At 36.2% G+C, this 20,914-nt stretch overlaps 1 protein-coding gene across 3 annotated transcripts in view; it reads left to right on the plus strand.

Annotated features, from left to right (window-relative positions):
* Positions 1–20,914, plus strand: part of KCNH7 (potassium voltage-gated channel subfamily H member 7) — a 621,793-nt gene that overhangs the window by 386,521 nt on the left and 214,358 nt on the right. For all 3 annotated transcript variants that reach the window (XM_043991004.1, XM_043991002.1, XM_043991003.1), the window contains exon 3: positions 3,713–3,868. In XM_043991004.1, the coding sequence (XP_043846939.1) occupies positions 3,713–3,868 (156 nt within the window). The remainder of the gene's footprint in view (positions 1–3,712; positions 3,869–20,914) is intronic.

Consider the following 20,914-nt stretch of genomic DNA (forward strand, 5'->3'; position numbering starts at 1 on the left):
TTCTCTGATTACTTCCTATTGGAGAATCTAGTGGGGGGCAGGAGACTTCTAGTTACTACATCTTCTTACATTCTTTGTATGTTTGTGTGTGTGTGTGTGTGTGTGTGTGTGTGTGTGTGTTTGTGGCTATTGGGGTTAAGTGACTTGCCCAGGGTCACACAGCTAGTAAGTGTCAAGTGTCTGAATCCGGATTTGAACTCAGGTCCTCCTGACTCCAGGGCCAGTGCTCTATCCACTGCGCCACCTAGCTGCCCCCATCTTCTCTGACATTCTGTAAGAATTCTGGGCAAGTCACTCAACCCTCCTTGCCCGCCAAAAAAAAAATGTTATTGGCAGGGGGGCACAGTTTTGTGTAGGCTGGTGCTCTTAATGCTATTATTTAGTGTTTCATGTACAGTCAGCAGTATGCCCCACATGTTGAAAATATCAAAACCATTCGATAACACATGTGAACTCATAATGCTCTTCTAAATAATCCAAGAAATGTCATTTTAGGAGGTAAAAATCAATATATATTTTGGTTCATTAGCCAAGTACACAATGGCTATTTCAAGCATCTTCTCAGACCCTCTGTTTAACCAGACTGTGTAGCAATGCTTGGCCTGAAGCATTTCTATTTTTAGCTCTAATGGAACAGTCTTAAATTGCTTATTTTCTGTTTACTAAAGTCATCCAATTTGTTACCATGGAAACTATGACAAGTGCCATAGCTAACTGTTTTATTAAGTGGATTGAAGATACAGCTGGAAAACTTGAAGGTGTAGCATGTCATTTTTAATACATATAGCACTACCTTCCATAAATACCATATTCACATTTATAGAAAATATGAAATTAGTTATAAAGGAAGTGCTCTATATTTTGAATTTGGGAAGCTCTAGTATTTGATTGCCTAAATTTCAAGTGACAGCAATCCTCAACTTACGCAGAGGCTGCATTCCAAAAGTTCATTACTAAACCAGTAATTTGTAATGCAGAACACATTTTCTCATAGAGACAATGTTATAAATGAGGGTTAGGTTTCTAGGTTAGCTCACCAAATTCAGCTCTGTTAATGGAAATGAAGCATAAAACTAGTAATACTAATATCACTCAGTTTCTATTGTCCATAACACACATGAATTTCCTAGGCAAAAATGACAACTATGTATTAGAGATACAGGGCAACTAGGGAGGCCACAGAGTTTTAGAACATGCCTGATCAAGGCTATAATAACTAACATTTATGGGGCACTTTAATATTTTCAAAGCACTGCATTTAAATTATCTTATGACTTCATCCATGAGGCCGAAGCAAAATGGCATTAGCTTTATTTGAGGGGCCTTTTCATAGTCTGTTACATTATGTGAATTGGAAGAAAAGAAAATAAGGTGAGGTGTTGCCCATGGATCAAGCTGAGCTAGATAAATCCTATGGTCTCTTTCTTCTGACAATGAGATTCTGTGATTTGGGTCCTGGAAATAGGAGCTAGATTTTCTTCTATCTTGTGGGCTTGATCTCCCCAGAAAAAAATGTTGAACTAAATCAAACTTATCTTTGATGTCCTTTCACATTCGTGTGCTCCTCTAACACCCCCAAGTGCCCTTCTCTCCAAGTTCTTAAGCACCCAAGTAGCCTCATGTTATCTTTAAGTCTCTTACTTGGGCATTGCATATTTCTCTTTTCCCCTCAGTCAAAACTCCCAGAAACATTTAGTACAACTGATCTCTGCTAGAGTTAGGAGGAACATAATTTGTTTGAACTAATACATAATAATGTATGGATGATGGATAGCACCATAACCCTCCTAGAGGCAATCTGCATTTTTTAAAGAGGGTATTTGTTAACCCAAATGAATCTTTCATTGTTTGAATTTTTAGGCAGTACAGGAAAGTGAAAAAAAATTCTATCACCTCAGGGAAGGAGGTTTCGTTTTTTGAGGTGGGGGGGGTTAGGATGGTAATTATATAAGTCCTTCCCTAGGAGACAGATTCCCTAAGGCTTTCAAGTGACTCCAAGCTACTTCTCCCATTTTTGACCCAAAAGATTTCCTATATTTTCTTCCATTTTCTACATGATGTGAATAGTGAGTTCTTCCAGCAGATTGGTCTGAGGCAGTGGTAGAAACACCCATTTGTATGTAAAGGACTGGCTGAAAATTAAATCAGTACTAGGTAATGAGGATAAAAATACTGTTTTGTTTTCTCTATTACTTTGTTGTGTAAAGCGTCTATCAGAAGGTTATCTTGTTGATTGAAGAGATCAAATTAACATCTTTATTTTAAATTAACAGTGAATGTAATCAACAATTTAATATAGTCCTCTATTTTAATAAAGGATTCCTTTCCCACCTCCCAACCCCCATAGTTTAGATGATGTGACTTTAGCAGGCTATATTAGAGGGGGGAGGAGGGAAGAATTGGAAAAGAATTCATTATTAACTTTCAACAGGTGAAGAGGATGAGGTGGGTTTGCTGGGTAGCCTTTGAGTAGCATTATATCTGTCAGTCTTTGCTTTGTCCTTTAATAGTTGTGTGAGCTCCAGATCCATTCCATCAGCAAAATGAAGGTAATGGTACTTCAACTTAAAAGCATTGTGAGAACAAACTATTCAAACATTTTATAATCTGCTAAAGTGACATATAGAGGTCAGCTATTAATAAAGATCATAAATTTGGTACTAAATCCAAACATGATTAAATCAATGAGCTAAAAGGGGTCACCACAGAATTTCAGAGGTAGAAGGGACCTCCATGGCCCTCTAGAAGCTAGTGTCTTAAACTGTGAGTTGCAACCCCATATGGGGTCGTGTAGCTGAATGTGAGGTTCCTGAAAAATTTGACAACAGTAAGTGGTTATGTATACTTATTTTATATACCTATATACCCAGGGTCATGTAAAAATTTCTCAAGCAAAAAAGGGTCACGAGTGGAAAAAGTTTAAGCAGCACTGGTCTAGAAAACATACCCTCTATGTGAAAACCAACAAATGTTCATCCACTCTTCGCTTGAAGACATCCCCACCCACTTCAGGGAGAACTCATTACTTCACAAGGAAGCCCATTCCACTTTGGGATAATTCTGGCTCCTGGAATGTCTCTCCTTAAAATTTTATGTTCAAGAAATTGTTTTATAAACACGTATCTTAGATTAATGTTTTAAAAGACATTTTTAAAAGGTTAAATTCTCTTTGTTTTTAGGGGAAAGGGTAAATTAGGTGACATAGTAGATAGAACGCTAGAACTAAATTCAAATCCAGCCTTTTGTGCAATCCAACACTTTTTTGCAAGTCATTTTAACCTCCCTCAGCCTCAGTTTCCTTATCTGTAAAATAGTAATAGTAATAATAGGACCCACCTCCCAGGGTGGTTATGAGGATAAATTGAGATAATATTTGTAAAGAGTTTCTCAAACCATAAAACACTATATAAATGCTGATTATTATCATGTAGGGAAATGAATTATTAGTAGTAAGAGAGAAGGCAAGTGAAATTTGATATTCATTACCTACATGATATGATGACAGGTTTGTCTATACAACATTTTTTAAAAATCTGTGTTTTTCAATATACATTTGTGCAGTGTGCTATAAAAAGAAATGCAGCTTAATGGTAAATTGAATATAGTATACTTTTTTTTGTTTTTTGGTTTGGGGTAATTATCTCAAAGCAAAATATACAGAGATTTCTTATGACATTTTTAAGGGTTTAAAATTGTCTTTTCTTCTCCTTAGGGTCAACCTTCATCTGTAACACTCACATAATTCCAGTGAAAAACCAAGAGGGAGTAGCTATGATGTTCATCATCAATTTTGAATATGTGACTGATGAGGAGAATGCTGCCTCCCCAGAGAGGTTCAACCCAATATTACCAACAAAACCTGTAAATCGTAAGTGTGAGGAAAAAAATAGTCTTAATGTTTTTACTGTTTCTCTATCATTCCATTTTTGTCATTTCTGATAAAGCTTCAAATTATGTTTTAATTTGTGAATGAATACAATTTCTTATGAAACTGCTATTTCAGGGGTTCTTAAACTGCAGCAGATAGATGGCTGGGCATGGACAGGAAAAGCTGAGTTCAAATCCAGCTTCTGAGATTAATAACTAAATGACCCCAGGCAAGTCACTTAACTCTCTTTGCCGCAGTTTCCTGTTCAGTAAAATGAGCTGGAAAAGAAACTAGCAAACCACTCAAGTATCTTTGCCAAGAAAACCCTAAATGGGGATATGAAGAGTCAGACACAACTAAAAACAACTGAACAAACTGGGGATCCATAAACGGAAGAGGAAAAATAATACATCTTTATTTTCACAAATATTTCATTGAATTTTAGCATTTCTGTCTATTGTGATTTGAAAAAAAAAAACAAAGATTCTTCTTAGAAGAGCTTCATTGGCTTCACCAGCCTACCAAAGGGGTTCATGACATAAAATGTTTTAGAGCCCCTATTCTAGGACATAGCTGTTTTTATACTTAACACTTTATATTAAAGAACAGGATTTTCTTTCAGTTGGTAAATTTACTTCATTTTATCCATGTCTGCACAGCACAAACTGAACTAGAAATGTGGTCATTTTATGGGTAATTTGATCAAGGAAAATATTCAAATGGAATGCAACATGGCCTTGTGGATGTAGAGCTGACCTCACCTTGGGTTCAAGTGTCACTTCCGAAACTTCCTGACTGAATGACCCTGTGCAAATCACTAAGTCTCTAAGGGCTCTAGGAACCAATCTAAAACTGTACACTATGCAGAGAAGAACCAGTCCCAAATTTGTCAAGGAAGTTTCTTCCCCCAGGACCTCCTTATACCAAGGAAATTGAAGGTCTAATCATTATCCCTGTCCTAAAAGCCAAATGAGATCATTCAGGTTTAAACTCAACTCCAGCATTTCTACATAGATCAAAGGCAGATAACATATCCCACGTGGATAGAAACTTCTCTAAATTCAACTAACATTTCTCAAGCATCTACTTTATTAGAAACAAAAATAAACTGGTTCTAAATACTGATTTGAGTGCAAAGATAAAAAATTAAATAATCCCTGTCATCAAGAAACTTTATAGTGGATTGGGATAGGAAGAATGGTGCAAAGGGGGAGAGAAGAACCTTATAAAATATTTGGAATTTCATCAATACTCTGTACCAATGAAAGTCAGCATACTGTCTGGATTCAATGCTGTGTGGCCAAAACAATTTATCACCTCATGACTAGTCTCTTGGGAATGCATCTCTCTAACATTTAGCTGGATGGATCAATTTTCAGATAATACCCAAACTGTCCTCAATCAGTCAGTCAATCAACAAGAATTTATTATGTACTACATGTCAGACACTGTGCTAAGGGCTGGAAAATATAAACAATAAGAAATATCCTCAAGAAGCTTACATTTGAATGGCATAGAAAACCCATAAATGGAAGGAGATGGAAGAGGAGGACAGATGGTACTGGGCTGCATACTCCAAAACTTTCTCACTTTATAGGGCCTACCAAAACTTTTACTCCCCTGTAATAGCCTTCAAGAGACAGTCCAAAGCTTGGCCCCAAAGGAGAATTGAGAAAATATATGTCCCTATCTTCATTGCAGAGGTGGGGAAATAGAGATATGGACCATTGTATATACTGTCAAACGTGTTATGAGTTTCCTAGTTTTGTTGAACTGCTTTTTATATAAATATTTTATTGTTACTGTTAATCTTTGTTGCAAGAAATAAGAAGGAATACATTCAAAAATGAATGTGAGATAAAGAACAAATATATCAATAAAAATATGAAAACTTTTAAAAGTATATAAGGTCACCTCCACATACCACAGGGAAATATTGGAGTCGTACTTCAGGAAAAGATGGCAAAAATAACTAGTTCAAGAATTGTGTGGCTCTTAATTTGGTTTTTAGTTTTGAATACAGATGACCATACAATTCATACATAAGCATAACTCTATGCAATTAATACCACTTTAAATAAAACCTGAATGGCTTCAAAATTATGGATTTATTGTCTCTGGCACCAAACTACAGGTGCCAACAATAATGGGGATATTCTGAAATTTTTTTGTTGTTTAGTCCTTTTCAGTCATGTTCATCTCTTCATAACCCCATTTGGGGTTTTCTTGGTAAAGATACTCGAATAGTTTGCCATTTCCTTCTCCAGCTTATTTTACAGATAAAGAAACTAAGGCAAACAAGATTAAGTGACTTGCCAGAGCCAAACAGCTAGTTAAGTGTCTGAGGCTAGATTTGAACTCAGGAAGATGAGTCTACCTGACTCTAGCCTCAGCACTGCTATGCATAGCACCACCTAGCTACCCACAATTAGAAAGACTTCTGTCCTATATGTTTTACCATTCAGTCAATAGGCATTCAGTAAATACTTTCTATGGACCAGGGACTGTGCTAGGCTCTGGGAATACAAATACAAGCATAAAAACAGTCCCTGGCTTGAGGAAGTCTAAGATACAGCTTAGAGAAGAAGAAGACATGGCTGGTCTGGGTATTCTCCTTCAAAGGAGCTTCATCCTATCAGAGCAAGAGGCCACATAGGAAGAGGGTACTTCCAAAGTGTTAGTTCCAAGGTTCAAGTGAGTTTCTAGTTTCTGGGGCATGTCATAGAAGGTCCAGAGCTCAACCTGAAGAGGAATGCTTTATATTAAATGGCCACAAAGATGCCATCTTCCTTGCAAAAGAAATTGTACTTGCTGTTCATTTTCCCAAATCCCAGTTCATAGGATCATAGAATTTAGGATGGAAAGGGATCTTAGAGTTGCCTAAATTGCGCACCATCAAGCACATTGTAAGAGATAGCACTAGCATTTGAACCCAGGTGTTCTGCAGCCAGATGCAAAGTTCTTTGTTTAATTACAGTATCCCAAAATTTGCATTTCAACATGTTATTGGAAGGAAGGAAGAAGAGAGAAAGAAAAAGAGAAAGCAAGAGAGAAAGAAAATGAAAGAAAGAAAGAGAGTAAAAGGAAGGAAGGAAGGAAGGAAGAGGAAGAAAAAATGGCATAATATATGAAAATATTTAAACTGAATTTGAAAGTATGAAAAGCAGCCCTGGTCCCAAAAGGACCTCTTTTAAGATTAAGTGCAAGGTCATGAAATCAAACCTTCAATAGTTGGAAATATTAGTTTAGTCTAAGGCATTTACTTATCTATATCTAAGTGACAGTTTAATGACCTATTAAAGCAATATGGGACCATGTGTACTAATGTGCTTGGTTTCCAATACTTTGACTGTTTTACATCTAAATAATGCCACACTTGGGGCTAATGTCTGTTGCATTCTCTAACTCATCAATCCTCCATGTGACATTGTTTGGAAAATGGATTATTAAGTCACCAAGGAAGAATGTGCTGAAGCCCAAGCCTGCTCTTTTAACTCGTTTGTTGTTTTCCTTCCCTTAACTGTAATATAACTCCCCAGACAAATTCAGTCATTCCGGTGAGATTCCCCAGAGGAAAGCCCTGGTAATACCAGCTACTGCTTTGGCACAGCATGTGCTGTCAGGAAGAGAGGTTTTCTTCTTTTAAAATCCTGGTCTCCTCCCCCTGAAGCAGTCTTCTTGGCCAGTCCATCAAGATTTGGAAAAATGCCTCCTACTTAGTAAAGTACTAATTTCAGACCTAGTATGACATGGAAACTTGGAACCTCAACCTCTGAATGGGGCATAATCTACACAGCAGTCTCCCAGGATAGAAAGCATGGTTTCTGTGCATTTCTGTTATAATTAAACAGCACTAAAAATATAAAATCTTTTGCCTGTGTGGCAGCAGATTTGATAACGATTCCTTTCTTTAGCCTGTGAACAAAAGAGGTTTCCCTCTACTTCAGCTGTCATTCTGATCAGGGAAACACATTTCGTAAAGGAGTAGCTGGAAGTGAGTACAAATGTGGAGATAACATTTTCCAGAGCATTATATAAAAGCCCTATTATTTACAACCAGCGCATGCCTTTGATTACATCCTTCAATCATAATATGATGCAGGCTTACATTTATTCAAAATTTCCCTTGACTACCCTGTCATGCTAGAGAAATGGCTGATAGCTCTTTCCTTTCATCTTTATTTCATATCAACTGGAAAAATAAAAGGGAGACAAATTATGTTTGGTCACCTCCAATACCATTTTGTTTCTGCTTCATGTCGTTTTGTCTATTAAAACCTTACCATTGAAGTTCTTTTTTAAATATAGTTTTATTTATTTTATTCATTCATTTTTGTAATGTATCTTCACTATTCAAATAGAATCATAGACCTATTGATGGATGAGACCACAGATTCCCTCTGATCCAAATCCCTGTTTTTTCCAGATGAAGGACAGTGAAGTCTAGGGACATTAAATAACTTGTTTCAGATTAAATAAGTAGGGCAGCTAGATGGTGCAGTGGATAGAGCACCAGCCCTGGAGTCAGGAATACCTGAGTTCAAATGCGGCCTTAGACTAACCCCAAGTGCTTCACAAAAACCCCCCCAAAAAACAAACAAGATTAAATAAGTAATTACCAAGTGTCAGAGGATTTGATCTTAAGTCCTCTGATTATAGAACTAGTGCTTTCTGCTGTGTCATGAATATAAAAGAGTTATGTTGATTATTTTAAATAATGGACATTGAATATGTCGATAACTATCTTCTGGCTCAAATGTTTGTTGTTTGTTTACTGGGTTCTTTTACAAGACCTATAATCTCATTGCTATGTGATAATCTCAATGGGGAAGCACAATTCATAGTTTTAGAGAGTTGCCTGGAGCATTCACTGAAAGGACAAGTGACTTTACCCAAAATTGATCAGCATGTGTCATAGAGAGAGAACTTGAACCCATGCCATCTTGAGTCCAAGGCCAGATCCCTGACCATCATGCCAGGCTGGCTTTCAACCCAAATACAAATAACCTATTAAATTAATAAAATGCCAGCAGTTCTCATATCTTCAATCTAAGTATAGGTATTTTATCATATTTTTGTTCATTGTAATGTAATGGGAAAAGCATTGACTTTAGAGTTGAGAAATCTGGATAATAATAATAGCACCTAACTTCCAGGGTTGTCATGAGAAAATATTTCAAAAGCACTTTGCAAATATTAAAGCACTATATGTATAAACACTACCTATCAATATCATTATTATCTGGCAAAGATGACTAAAAAGAAAAATGGCAAATGTTATAAAGGCCATAGGAAAACAGGCACATTAAGGCACTGTTGGTGGAGTTGTGAATTGGTCCAGGCATTCTGGAGAGCAATTTGAGATACCCCCAAATTTACTAAACTCCATACCTTTTGACTCAGTGATACTAGTACCAGATCTCTATCCCAAAGAGATCAGAAGAAGAGGAAAAATATCCATATTTACAAAAAATTTATAGCCCTTTTTTGTGTTAGCAAAAAACTAGAAGCTAAGGGAGTATGCATCAACTGACGAATGGCTGAACAAGTTATGGTATGTAATTGTAATAGAACACTATTGTCTTATAAGAAATGATGAAGGGGATGATTTTAGACAGACCTGGGATGATTTGTATAAACTGATGTAAACTGGGAGATCACTTTATATGATGACAACAGCATTGTAAAAACAAACCATGATTCGAGAAGACTCATGATAAAACATGCTACCCACCTTCTAAGAGATACTCAACTCAGGTTGAAGGCTGAGAAATAAGTTTTTTGACATAGCCAATACAAGAATTTATTTTGCTTGAATTCAATAGATACATAGATACACATATATAATATACATATATGTATGTATATGTGTTGATGTACATGTATATCTACATATATAGTCATTAAAAAGAATTTTGTTTCAAAGGGAGAGAAAGGAATGAGAGGGAAAGGAAATATTTGTTCATTAAAAATAAGGGGAAATGTGAAATTGGAAATCTTATATAAACAATTGTTGAAAACTGTCTCTACATGTAACTGGAAAATAATAAAATACTTTTATTTAAGTTAAAAAATAAGGAGAAAATATAATATACTTCAAATTGTATTTGTAATCATAAAGTTAATTGCTGACTTTAAGGAAGAATTTCTACTTTGATAAGTAAAGAGAAGTGGTTTTGCAATCTCACAAATAGGTTTTAACTTGTACTGTATACCAAGGAGACAAACTAACAAATATCTAAATAGATTATCATTTGGTCAAGGCAGAAACAGATCAAACTGAAAGATAAATAATTTGCCTTGAATATAAAAATAAATAGAAGCAAAGTTATTACATATGATCATTTTTCCCTGTGTTTTTCTGTGGGCTACCCCAAAAGACTTGAGTTTCTACCCTTAAGCAGAGGGCAGCTATTAACAAATTAATTGAATCATAATTATACCCCTCTTGTTAATTAAAGGCAATTATTTGTTTAAACCAATTTTATCAACATTATCAGTGCCTGAATTCACAAGAATGGGAACTAGACATTGCTTATATTTTCTAACACAGGATTATAGTCTCCATTATGGAATTAGTTTTCAGAAAAAAATAATTTTATATTAATAATAACTAGCATTTATATAAAACCTACTATGTGTCAGTCAGGGTACTAAATTCTTGACAAATCTCTCATTTGATCTTCACAACAAGTCTGGGAGGTAGGTGCTATTTTTATCTCTACTTCAGAGTTAAGGAAAATGAAGCAAACAGGTTAAGTGACTTGCCCACACAAGATAGTAAGTGTCTGACACTAAATTTAAGCTAAGGTTTTACTGACGCCAGGCCCAACACTATCTCCTATGCCACCTACCTGCCTAATTTTTTGTTGTTCAATAATTTCAGTCTTGTCTAACACTTTGTGACTCCATTTAGGGTTTTCTTGGCAAAGATACTGAACTGATTTGCTGTTTCCTTCTCCAGCTCATTTTACAAATGAGGAAATTGATTCAAACAGTATTACGTGACTTGCCCAGGTTCCCAGAGTTAGTGAGTGCCTCAGGCTGGATTTGAACTCAGCAAGATTAGTGTTCCTGATTCCAGGCCTACCATTCTATCCACTGTGCCACCTAGCTACCCTTAGTTTATCACTTTTTTCTTTTTTGTTTTCACAATAGAACTACAAAAGGATACCATTTAATGGATTGGTTAATAGAGGGAGCATGACATAGCAAATAAAGAACTGGCCTTGAAGTGAGGAAAATCTGGTTCAAGTCCCGCCTTTGACACATAATAACCATATGATCGGGGCAGCTAGGTGGTGCAGTGGATAGAGCACCGTCCCTGGAGTCAGGAGGATCTGAGTTCAAATACAGCCTCAGACACTTAACACTTACTAGCTGTGTGACCTTAGGCAAGTAACTTAACCCCAGGAGCCTCACCAAAAAAATAAAAAATAATACTAATAACTATCTGATCCTGGACAAATCACTTCATTTTTTGGTCTTCAAGATAGCTCTCTAAAACTACAAATTTCAGAGAAGGTGCTAACCTGCACTCGTAGAGGAAATACCTCACAGGATGTTCTTCTACCAATGTAATTATAGATCTAGTCCCCCTCACTATTTATTCATATCATCCAAATTGACTAAGAATCTATTTCACTACTTAATGGAATATCATGTAGTACAATGATCTGCTTCCTCTGAACCTGAAGAGATTGATTCATGGACAGTTGATCAGAGCAATTTCTGATGATCCTATCCAAGCAGATTGTTAAATTTTTATGTGGGGGCAGCTAGGTGGTGCAGTGGATAGAGCACTAGCCCTGGATTCAGGAGGACCTGAGTTCAAATCTGACCCCAGACACTTGACACTTGACACTTACTAGCTGTGTGACCCTGGGCAAGTCACTTAATCCCAATTGCCTCACCAAAAAAAAAAAAAAATTATGTGAGTGTTAATATCTTAGAAGTCAAAGATTAGCCCTTCTCCCACCACTTGAGGTCTTGGGGAGCAAAAGGGACCTGCTTTGTTTTCATTTCATGCTCTGACTTTGCTATTTAGACTCTGGGGAAAGAAGAGAGACAGGAGTAGATAGGGGAATCAGGGACCACATGGAGAGGTACTGACATCATTATAATCATTGCCCAGAAGCCCTGGTACAATGAAAATACGGTGACTTCAGGGACAATTTAGTACAGCTAGAATAGCTTCTAACACTTAAGTCAATGACCAGGTACCATGAAGAAAATATAATTCTGAAGCTGCTGAAATTGTCAGTCATAATGAATCCCATTCAGATACAAGACATGACAGGTCCTCATTGTCTTCTTTGCTTTCCTTTATTAATCTAAAAATCTGAAATTTGGACTTCTCACATTTCCATTGATTTCTCTCTATACATTATAGGTATATATGATAGAGATCCCAGCTCATCTGAACCCAAAGATCTGAGAGGTAAACAATAGAAAGGCTAGAAAATGATTGGAAGCAAATGACTCCATAGAGGAGTCTGGTCTAGTAGTTTCTTTTTTGTTTTTACTCTATGGATAATAAACTATTGATCACAGTAGGCTAAGCCTCTGAATCACAAATGTATTAGGCATTGACTTGAGAGAGAGTTATAGACAGCAGATTTGACATTTTAATTTTTTGAGCAATATCTCATTCTATCTCCTAGATCAGGGGCTCTTAACCTGAGATCCATGAAGTTGTTTGGTTTGTATGTGTGTATACAAATGCATAGGTGTGTATCTGTATAGATGTATATATGTAAATGTCAGTGTGTATATATGTTTGTATATACATTAATATATGTATATTGTGTGTATGCACATATATATGTATATCCTAGATTAAGTGGAAACTAGACCAAGCATGAGTTTTGGCTCATAGGCTTACCCTAAAGGGGGTAAATCCTAAAGATCTGCATGCTTAGCGCTCTCTAGTGGTTTGAAGAAATACTATAGATGCTTTGGAAAGGACTATCCTTTTAAAATGTCTCCTAGAGTAGTTTATAAACTCTGAACTGGTAGCTCAAGTAAGGAGCCTCCTGGTGGCCAATTCAGATATTATACTCAGCTAATTGATATATAATTACCACATAATTGATAGTGATATATTGGCTTCCTGTAGGCATAAAGAGGGCAACACTCAAGTCACACTAACAAAGGACCCCATTTGGGCACAGTCACATATTACAGGGCTCATATAGCCTCATCATAAATTTCTCTGGCTGACTCTCTCTCTCTCTCTCTCTCTCTCTCTCTCTCTCTCTCTCTCTCTCTCTCTCTCTCTCTCTCACACACACACACACACACACACACACACACACACACACACACACACACACACACACAATTTCTCTCTCATCTCTTCAAGCCAGAGGAAAACAATTCAAGCAAAGACATTGGCCTAGAGTTATAAAAAAATTAAGGCCATAATTAAACATTGCATATCCTTGAAAACTCTATATACTCTAATAGCTAATTCTTACAGACATTTCCAAAAGTATAGTTTTTGCTTAAGCTATACCAGATATATATATATTAAAGTGCTATAAGCTGGTAGTATTACTACTCATTCTCTAAAAGCAATTAATGTTACTACCCATAGTCACCCCTTCACTGAATCCAGATGATTTCCATTTTTATTTGCGAAAACAATTATTATCTGCTGCAGAGAATCCCTAGCTAGTTTCCTTCAAAGCTCAGCTTAAATGTCTCCTTCTAACTGAGGCATTTCCTGATCTTTCCCCAACCACTATTGCCTCTCTAGCCAAAGAATTACTTTGTGATTGCATCACATATATTCTGAATACACTTCTATGTATTATATTATCTCCCTGATAGATTATAAGTTCCTTTTGTATCCCCAGGCCATAACACAATGTTTGACATCCAGTAAGTACATAATAAGTACTTAATTGCTTGATCATTCTAAAAGCTGCAAATAAAGCCTAGTCTCTAAATGCTAAGTATAGCTGAGATTGAAGCAATTATCTGTCTAAAAACTAATACTAATAATAATAGTAGTAAGGTTAATGTTATTAATAAGCTTGATTTTCTGAACATTTCTAAAGCATATTTTTGACCCAAATTATCTATATTGTTACCTCAAAAGTAGAACTTCATACAGATTTTTTTAAAAAGGGAACTTTCAGTACAAAAGATATATAGAAAGGATGTTCATAATATTTTTAGTGTTCTCTACTGGAGCTGAAAGTTATTTTTTAATTCAAAGATGAAGAGCTGCAGTACTAATGAAGAGTTTTTAACCACCCAGAGGACATTACTTTAGAAACAATCTATTATTTAGATGAGATTTAATTAAGGGTTTTGTCATGTAATTAATGTTTACCACCATCATGTTTTGTTTTTATAAAAGATTGAATTTGACATAGAAACAGGAGTCATGATACTTTTCAGGAAGAAAAGCATCACGTATTATCCTCAGGAAAGGAAAACATTCATGGCAGGAATTATATCTTTTCATTTTCATTCTAATTTGACTTTTATTACTTGTCTTTAATTATTCTGCTTGAATAGTATAGATATAAATTTGTGGATTAATCACAGGTAGGTGGTCATCTGAAGTTTGAGAACCCCCTAAGCTTATAAGAAACTAGAAGAGTCAAAATGTACTTACAGATAGATTGTTGCATAGGGGAGGGGAGGGAGGAAAGAAAATTGGAGGTAAGGGTGTGTTAAAGCAAGCTTGAAGGGACTCTCACAAACAGGTTGTTAAATTTTGAGTGTAAACATTTTTGGAAATCTGCAAACACTACAAATCCAGGCTGGATTTGTTATTGTTGAGTTATCTAGACATAAGGAAGTAATGGAGTAAAATGTGAATAATTCAGATTAAACTCAAAAGTACATGATGCATACATTTGATGAGCCAGTTTTAAATATTTATGAGTATACCCCTGGTAAAAGTGTCTTCAGGGTCACCCTGGACCCCAGAATTTCGAGTCCCCAATGTATAAGAAGGGTTAGTGTTTATTGGCTCTCCAACCATAATTTCACACCCACTCAAGAAAGAAAGTACAAGCTCCCCATTGTTCTGAACACCAGCCAGCAGGACAATCAATGTGCCATACTCTATATTCACAAAATGATACAGAAAGACAATTAGACAACTAAATAAGCATTCATAAGACTTACCTTGGTGTCTGGTTACCCACAGAGTAATAAGAAAATTTTGATAGATTTTTCCTGAGCTCTGGGTCAGTGTCTACCATGAAGCTGCCTAAAAAAGTTTGAGGACCTTAGTCTAGCACTTATACAGCTATGTAGGTAGCACAACCACAAGTAGCCTTGTAGAATGCAAACTAAAATCATAAGCTTATTGATCACCAGCTAAAGGCAACTAAATGGCACTGGTCCTAGAGTCAGGAAGACCTGAATTCAAATGTGGCCTCAGACACTAGCTGTGTGATACTGGGCAAGTCACTTAAACCTGTTTGCCTCAGTTTCTTCTCCTGTAAAAGAAGATAATAATAGCATGTCACTCTCAGGATTGTTGTGAGGATATAATGAGGTATTTGTAAGATGCCTACCACCATACCTAGCACATTTAAGCATTATAAAATTGTTAGCTCTAATCATCATCAATCTTTATAAGGCAACCTTGAGCCATCAGAAAATAATATTATTCTTATCTTTATTTGTTTATAATAATAATAATAATAGTAGCTAACATTTATATAACTTGTTGAGATTTGTGAAGTACATCACCATGCATTAACTTATTTGATTTTCACAGCAACTTTATTATGTAAGTGCTATATCCCCATTTTTTACATTAAGAAACCAAATATGGTTAAATGACTTTCCCAATATCACATTGCTAATAAATGTCTTAGCTGGGATTTGAACTGAGGTCTTCCTAATTCCAGATCCAACATTTTATCTACTATACCAATTATTCAATAAGTTCTTACTTTGTGCCAAGAACTGTGCTGTTTTAGCTATGCAAAAGTGTAATGGGGCTACCTTTAAAAGTAGTAGGCTGCCCCTCATTAAAGATAGTCAGGTATAGACTGGATACAATTGGTAGGTATTTTGTACAAGGAATTCTTTAGGGGGGATGGTTGGGCCAAATGTCCTCTGAGATCCCTTTCATCTCTAAAATTCCAGGATATGCTTTTGCCATGTTGACAGTGTCAACAAGTAAGATGAAGTACAAGGTACTTGTCAATACATATTAACATATATTAATCCATATGTTTCTGGGAATTCAAAGTTTTAGGAGGGGAATCCTTTTCCTTACTCTTTGTTAAGCAAAGCCCAAGTCTTCTTTCTCTTATGGCATCCATCATGATGGGTCTTTGTAATGATTTGAGTAACTGAATTCCATTCAACAGAATGAGGGGAAAATAGACAATCATCCTATCATTAACAAAGTTCTTAGAACAGAGCCTGGAACTTACTTACTAAATGTTTCTTCATTGATCAATTGGTTTCTTTCCAATATCATTGAACTTGATGTAAATAAACCATAGACTTTCACAGATAATCTAATCTCATAACTACATAATCATAACCACAGATAATTATAGCTTATCCAAAGGTACATCAATAATTATTGCTGGATCCAGAATTAGAACCCAGGTCTCCTGACTCCCAGATTGGTTCTCATTGCACTTGGATGGCACCTGGTCATTTTACAGAAAAAGATATTAACTGAGACCTGGCAAAAACAGCTGTGTGCTCACTTGCTTAGAAATGAGCAGCAGCACTATGATGAATGCAAAGGCAGAGGTGTGCCAGAGCCAGTGTGAGAATGTCTAGTTTTTGAGTACGAGAAGCTACCCCTTGGGAATAAGCAATGCTACAAATGAGGCCTTGATTTATTTTTTGATTGATTGTCTAGATATGGTAAAGTTGTAGAGAAAATGTCAATAATACAGATTAAACTTGAAGTATGTATATGTTTTTGTTTATTTGGTTAGTTTTTGTTTGGTTTTGTTTACCCAGAGATCTGATTGTTAAACTTTATCAGCATATCACTGTAAACTAGGTAGAGGGACTATTTAAGAAAATGGAATAGATCTTTTTCCAGTTCCTATTCATCTTTTGGGGGGGTTGACCTCAGGTCCTCCTGAATCCAGGGATGATGCTTTATCCACTGTGTCACCTAACTGCCCCTGGAAGAGATCTTTTTTATGCAGCCTATAAAGTCAAGGGCTTTAGAAAACTATTTATTGAAATCAGAGGGGTGCAGTTGGATAAGGTCATATAATTTAGTCAAGTGGTTATTCTCTAAAGCTCTGTTACCATAGCAGGTAGGGAAGCAAATGTTCTTATGGTTATTTAAATTTTAATGAGCACCAGAAATATAGTCACATTTGTACATTTGCTAGACACTGTGACATAATAATATGAGGGTCAGTGCTTTATTGCTGAGCCAAGCAACAGCAGCAGCACGTAGTGTTAGAAGCAAAAGCATTGACTTAAAATTTGAGAAACTTTTGGTCTGTTTCTGACTTCCCCCTTAATTTGCTATGTGACTTCATCTTGTTATGGCAAAAATAGTATTGCTTTTAGTGTCAAAGGAACATGACTCAAATCCCAGCACTGCCAACTGGTGTCCATGTGGCCTTGAATATCTCTAGGCCTCAGTTTCCTGATCTGTAAAATGAGGGAGTGTTGGACTAGATGACAAATAAAGTCCATCTATAAATTTATGAATCTATGACCTTCCCTATGCCCTAGCTTTTCTTGTGCAGACTGGGGATTTTAACATTTGCCCCTTCAAAAAGAAATTAGATGGAGAAAATTCTTAAGAATAAAAGGAAAAGAGAATTTTGCTACATAGCCCTATGAACAAGTAACTTAATGGATCTTGGTCTCAAATTCCTCCTCTCTAAAATAAGGAGGTTTTACTTAGATGGTCTCAAAGGTCCCTTACAGCTACGATTCTATAATCTTATGAGGGTGGAATAAGAAAAGGCTAGAATTGGCCCAGGCCAGGCTATAAAAAGATACAAGTTGTAAGTGCTTCATACCTTGAGGAAAGAATAGCTGTGGGATCTGAATTACAAAGAATGAGTCCATTTCTCATAATATCCCTCTACCTTATGTGAGCAGAAGAGAATGATTACAAAAGTAATGTTGACTAGCAAGTGGCTTTTGCAATTTTGCATTTTGAAAAAGGTGGAAATATGTAATACCCTATTTCTATTGTTTGCCATCCCTACAGATTCAATAGTGGCACCGTGTCTAGAGTGTCGTGCCAGAGTCAGGAAGAATCATGTTCCTAAATTCAAATCTGGTCTCAGACACTTACTACCTGTGTAACCCCAGACAAGTCACTTCAGCCTGTTTGCCTCAGTTTTCTCATCTATAAAATGAGCTGGAGAAGGAAATTATAAACCAGTCCAATATCTTTGGCAAGAAAATCCCAAATGAGGTCGGGAAAAGTCAGACATGACTGAAAAAAAACTGAATGACAGGTTCAATGCTAGAGCCAAATAGATTGCATAGCACTGAGAGTACTGGGCCTGGAGGCAGAAATATCTGAGTTCAAATCCAGACTCAATCACTAACTAACTATGAAAACCTGGAGAAGTCACTTAATTCTGTCTGCCTCAATTTCCTCGACAATAAAAGAAATATAATTATATAAAGCCTAACTCTCAGAGTGGTTGTGACAGTCAAAGGAGATAATATTTGTTAAGTGCCTGTTACATAGAAGATGCCTAGTAAATTTTTATTTTCTTCTTTCCTTAAATTGAACATTTCAATGAAAACTCTGCTGGTCATAGTGATCCAAACAGAGATAGTTCCACCCTTTAAAAAAAAAAAAAACAACACCGAGTTCTAGGATATGAAGACTTACCTTGTCACTATTTCTTACCATTTAACTTTAGAAGAATAACAAGATAATAATCATCTATGTTTTCTATTTCATGTCCGAAAGTGTTAGCAATGAGTAAAATTCTCACTGTGTATTCTTTCCAGATGAACTGAAGCTAGACAGCTAAATCAGTAATGCCATCTAACATGGTTATATTAGCTCAGTGATGCAGAAAAGCCCATCTGTAACATCATCAACATGACTAAACTAAGGGAGTAGACTAAAAGCCATGTATAGCAGTTAATTCAAGGAAATCTTATGAATGCCTTTTAAAAGAGGGATAATGTAATTGATGACAAATGAATAATGGCAGGCATCTGACCATGGGTATGTAGTAATAAGTTTGCCGAAATGATCTATAAACTGCTTTAGAACTCAATTTCATATGCGTTTTAAAAAAAAACAACTTATCAAATTATTTTGCTGCAGTTCACTAAGTTTTAACTGTGGGCAATTGACTCAAGTATATGTAATTTGTTAGGAGAAATATGTAAGAGCACTTTTTTAAACAGCTGCCTGGATGTGCTACTATTTAATCTTATTTGTACAGATTGGAAATGGGCACCTCCAGCTATTGTCTACATCCTGTTCGAGTGTGACTTATTGGTGAATACCCTTAAATGGGGGGAGGGGATTCTTTGGCATCTTATTTTTAAATAAAATAGGCATGTTTTACTTCAACTATGCCCAGCATATATGCCTAGTTAACAAATTGTTAAATCACAAATAAAAAGGTTTGTTTTGAAAGTGCAGCAATTTGATTAGAAAAATAAAATAACCTACTTAACAAAGTTATCATTCCAAATTGTGTATTGTGCAAGAACCTCACCAAAATGTACTGTTTGAAAACATTCCAAGGCTTCGAGAAGAGCAGAAATAATCCCCCCTCTCAGGAGAAAAAAAAAAAGAAAGAAAAGCAATAATGGAAGGGCCAATTCAGTTTAGAATGGGTATATCATCTATGATATAGATGTTACATTCATAAGGGAACAATAGGTTTTTGTGTAACCAGGCTCCTACCTAAGCAGGGTGGGAGATGATGCATGCTGGGTATGAAGGGACATTGTTGTTCAGTCATTTTCAGTCATATCCAACTTTTTCATGACCCCATTTAGGGTTTTCTTGGCAGAGATACTGGAGTGGTTTGCCATTTCCTTCTCCAGCTTGTTTTACAGGTGAGGAAACTGAGGCAAACAGAGTTAAGTGATTTGTGCAGGGTCACACAGCTAGTTAGGGTCTCCAGGCCCAGCACTCTATCTACTGCACCACTTTAGCTGCCCAATAGTATGAAGGGACATGTGACTCCTAACTGAGAGAGAAATGCTGAGCAGGATGCAATGCTACATTACTAAAAGATTTACTGAGTTGGGCCCAGAGGTTGGTTTGGGGTTTGTCTGCTTGTTATTGTTGTTGTTGCTGCTACTGCTGTTGTTGTTGTTGAAAGAGACATTATTTCAGAGACTCCTTGGGAAAAAGTTAACAGTCATAGCAGAATGCCTTTAATTTCTAGCTTACCTCCCTGGAAACTACTAGAATGGATCTCCTTGGGTGAGATTGAACTCTCTTCTTGGTTTAAACTGAGATATTTTCTTGCTGATATATTTCCCAGCTGAAGCATTTATTCTCTCTGTATAAGTTCTGGTATATTCTAATCAGTTGGACTTCTCCAGTTTCTATTTGGTGTTTTGATTAGATCAATGAATTTACTTAATAGTCTCTATTTTTGATGGTCTTTTGTGTAGCCAGTGTTCTGTAGGAAGCAACTAAGCTAGTAAGTAGAAGCTAAAATCTACCTTGGCCCTGAGCAGCAACAAGGAAACTGGCTTTCCTTCTGAATTCAGACTTAACCCATTTAAATTTAGAGGAATAACAAATAATACTTATCTTTGTTCTCTATTTCATAGAAATATAACAGAGACATTTGAAGGGGGCAGATAGATATAAGCCCACCTCAGTACCCTTTAGAGACCAAAGTAAAGAGAACCTGACCTCTCCAAGGTATTTGGCCTGCCTGTCCCTTCTTCTCCAGCTAGCATGCCGGCAGTATAAACACAGCTCTCAGCCATACTCCTTTATGATAAGGCAGAACAGGTGTCAGATCCTATCTATCCAGGCCACACACAAGCCATAGCTATATATTTGGACAAACTATGTGATCATACATATCATATATTAGTAAATTTCTTATTTACTAATTAAAT

Source organism: Dromiciops gliroides, chromosome 3 (assembly GCF_019393635.1).
Source record: "Dromiciops gliroides isolate mDroGli1 chromosome 3, mDroGli1.pri, whole genome shotgun sequence".
NCBI classification, from domain to species: Eukaryota; Metazoa; Chordata; class Mammalia; order Microbiotheria; family Microbiotheriidae; genus Dromiciops; species Dromiciops gliroides.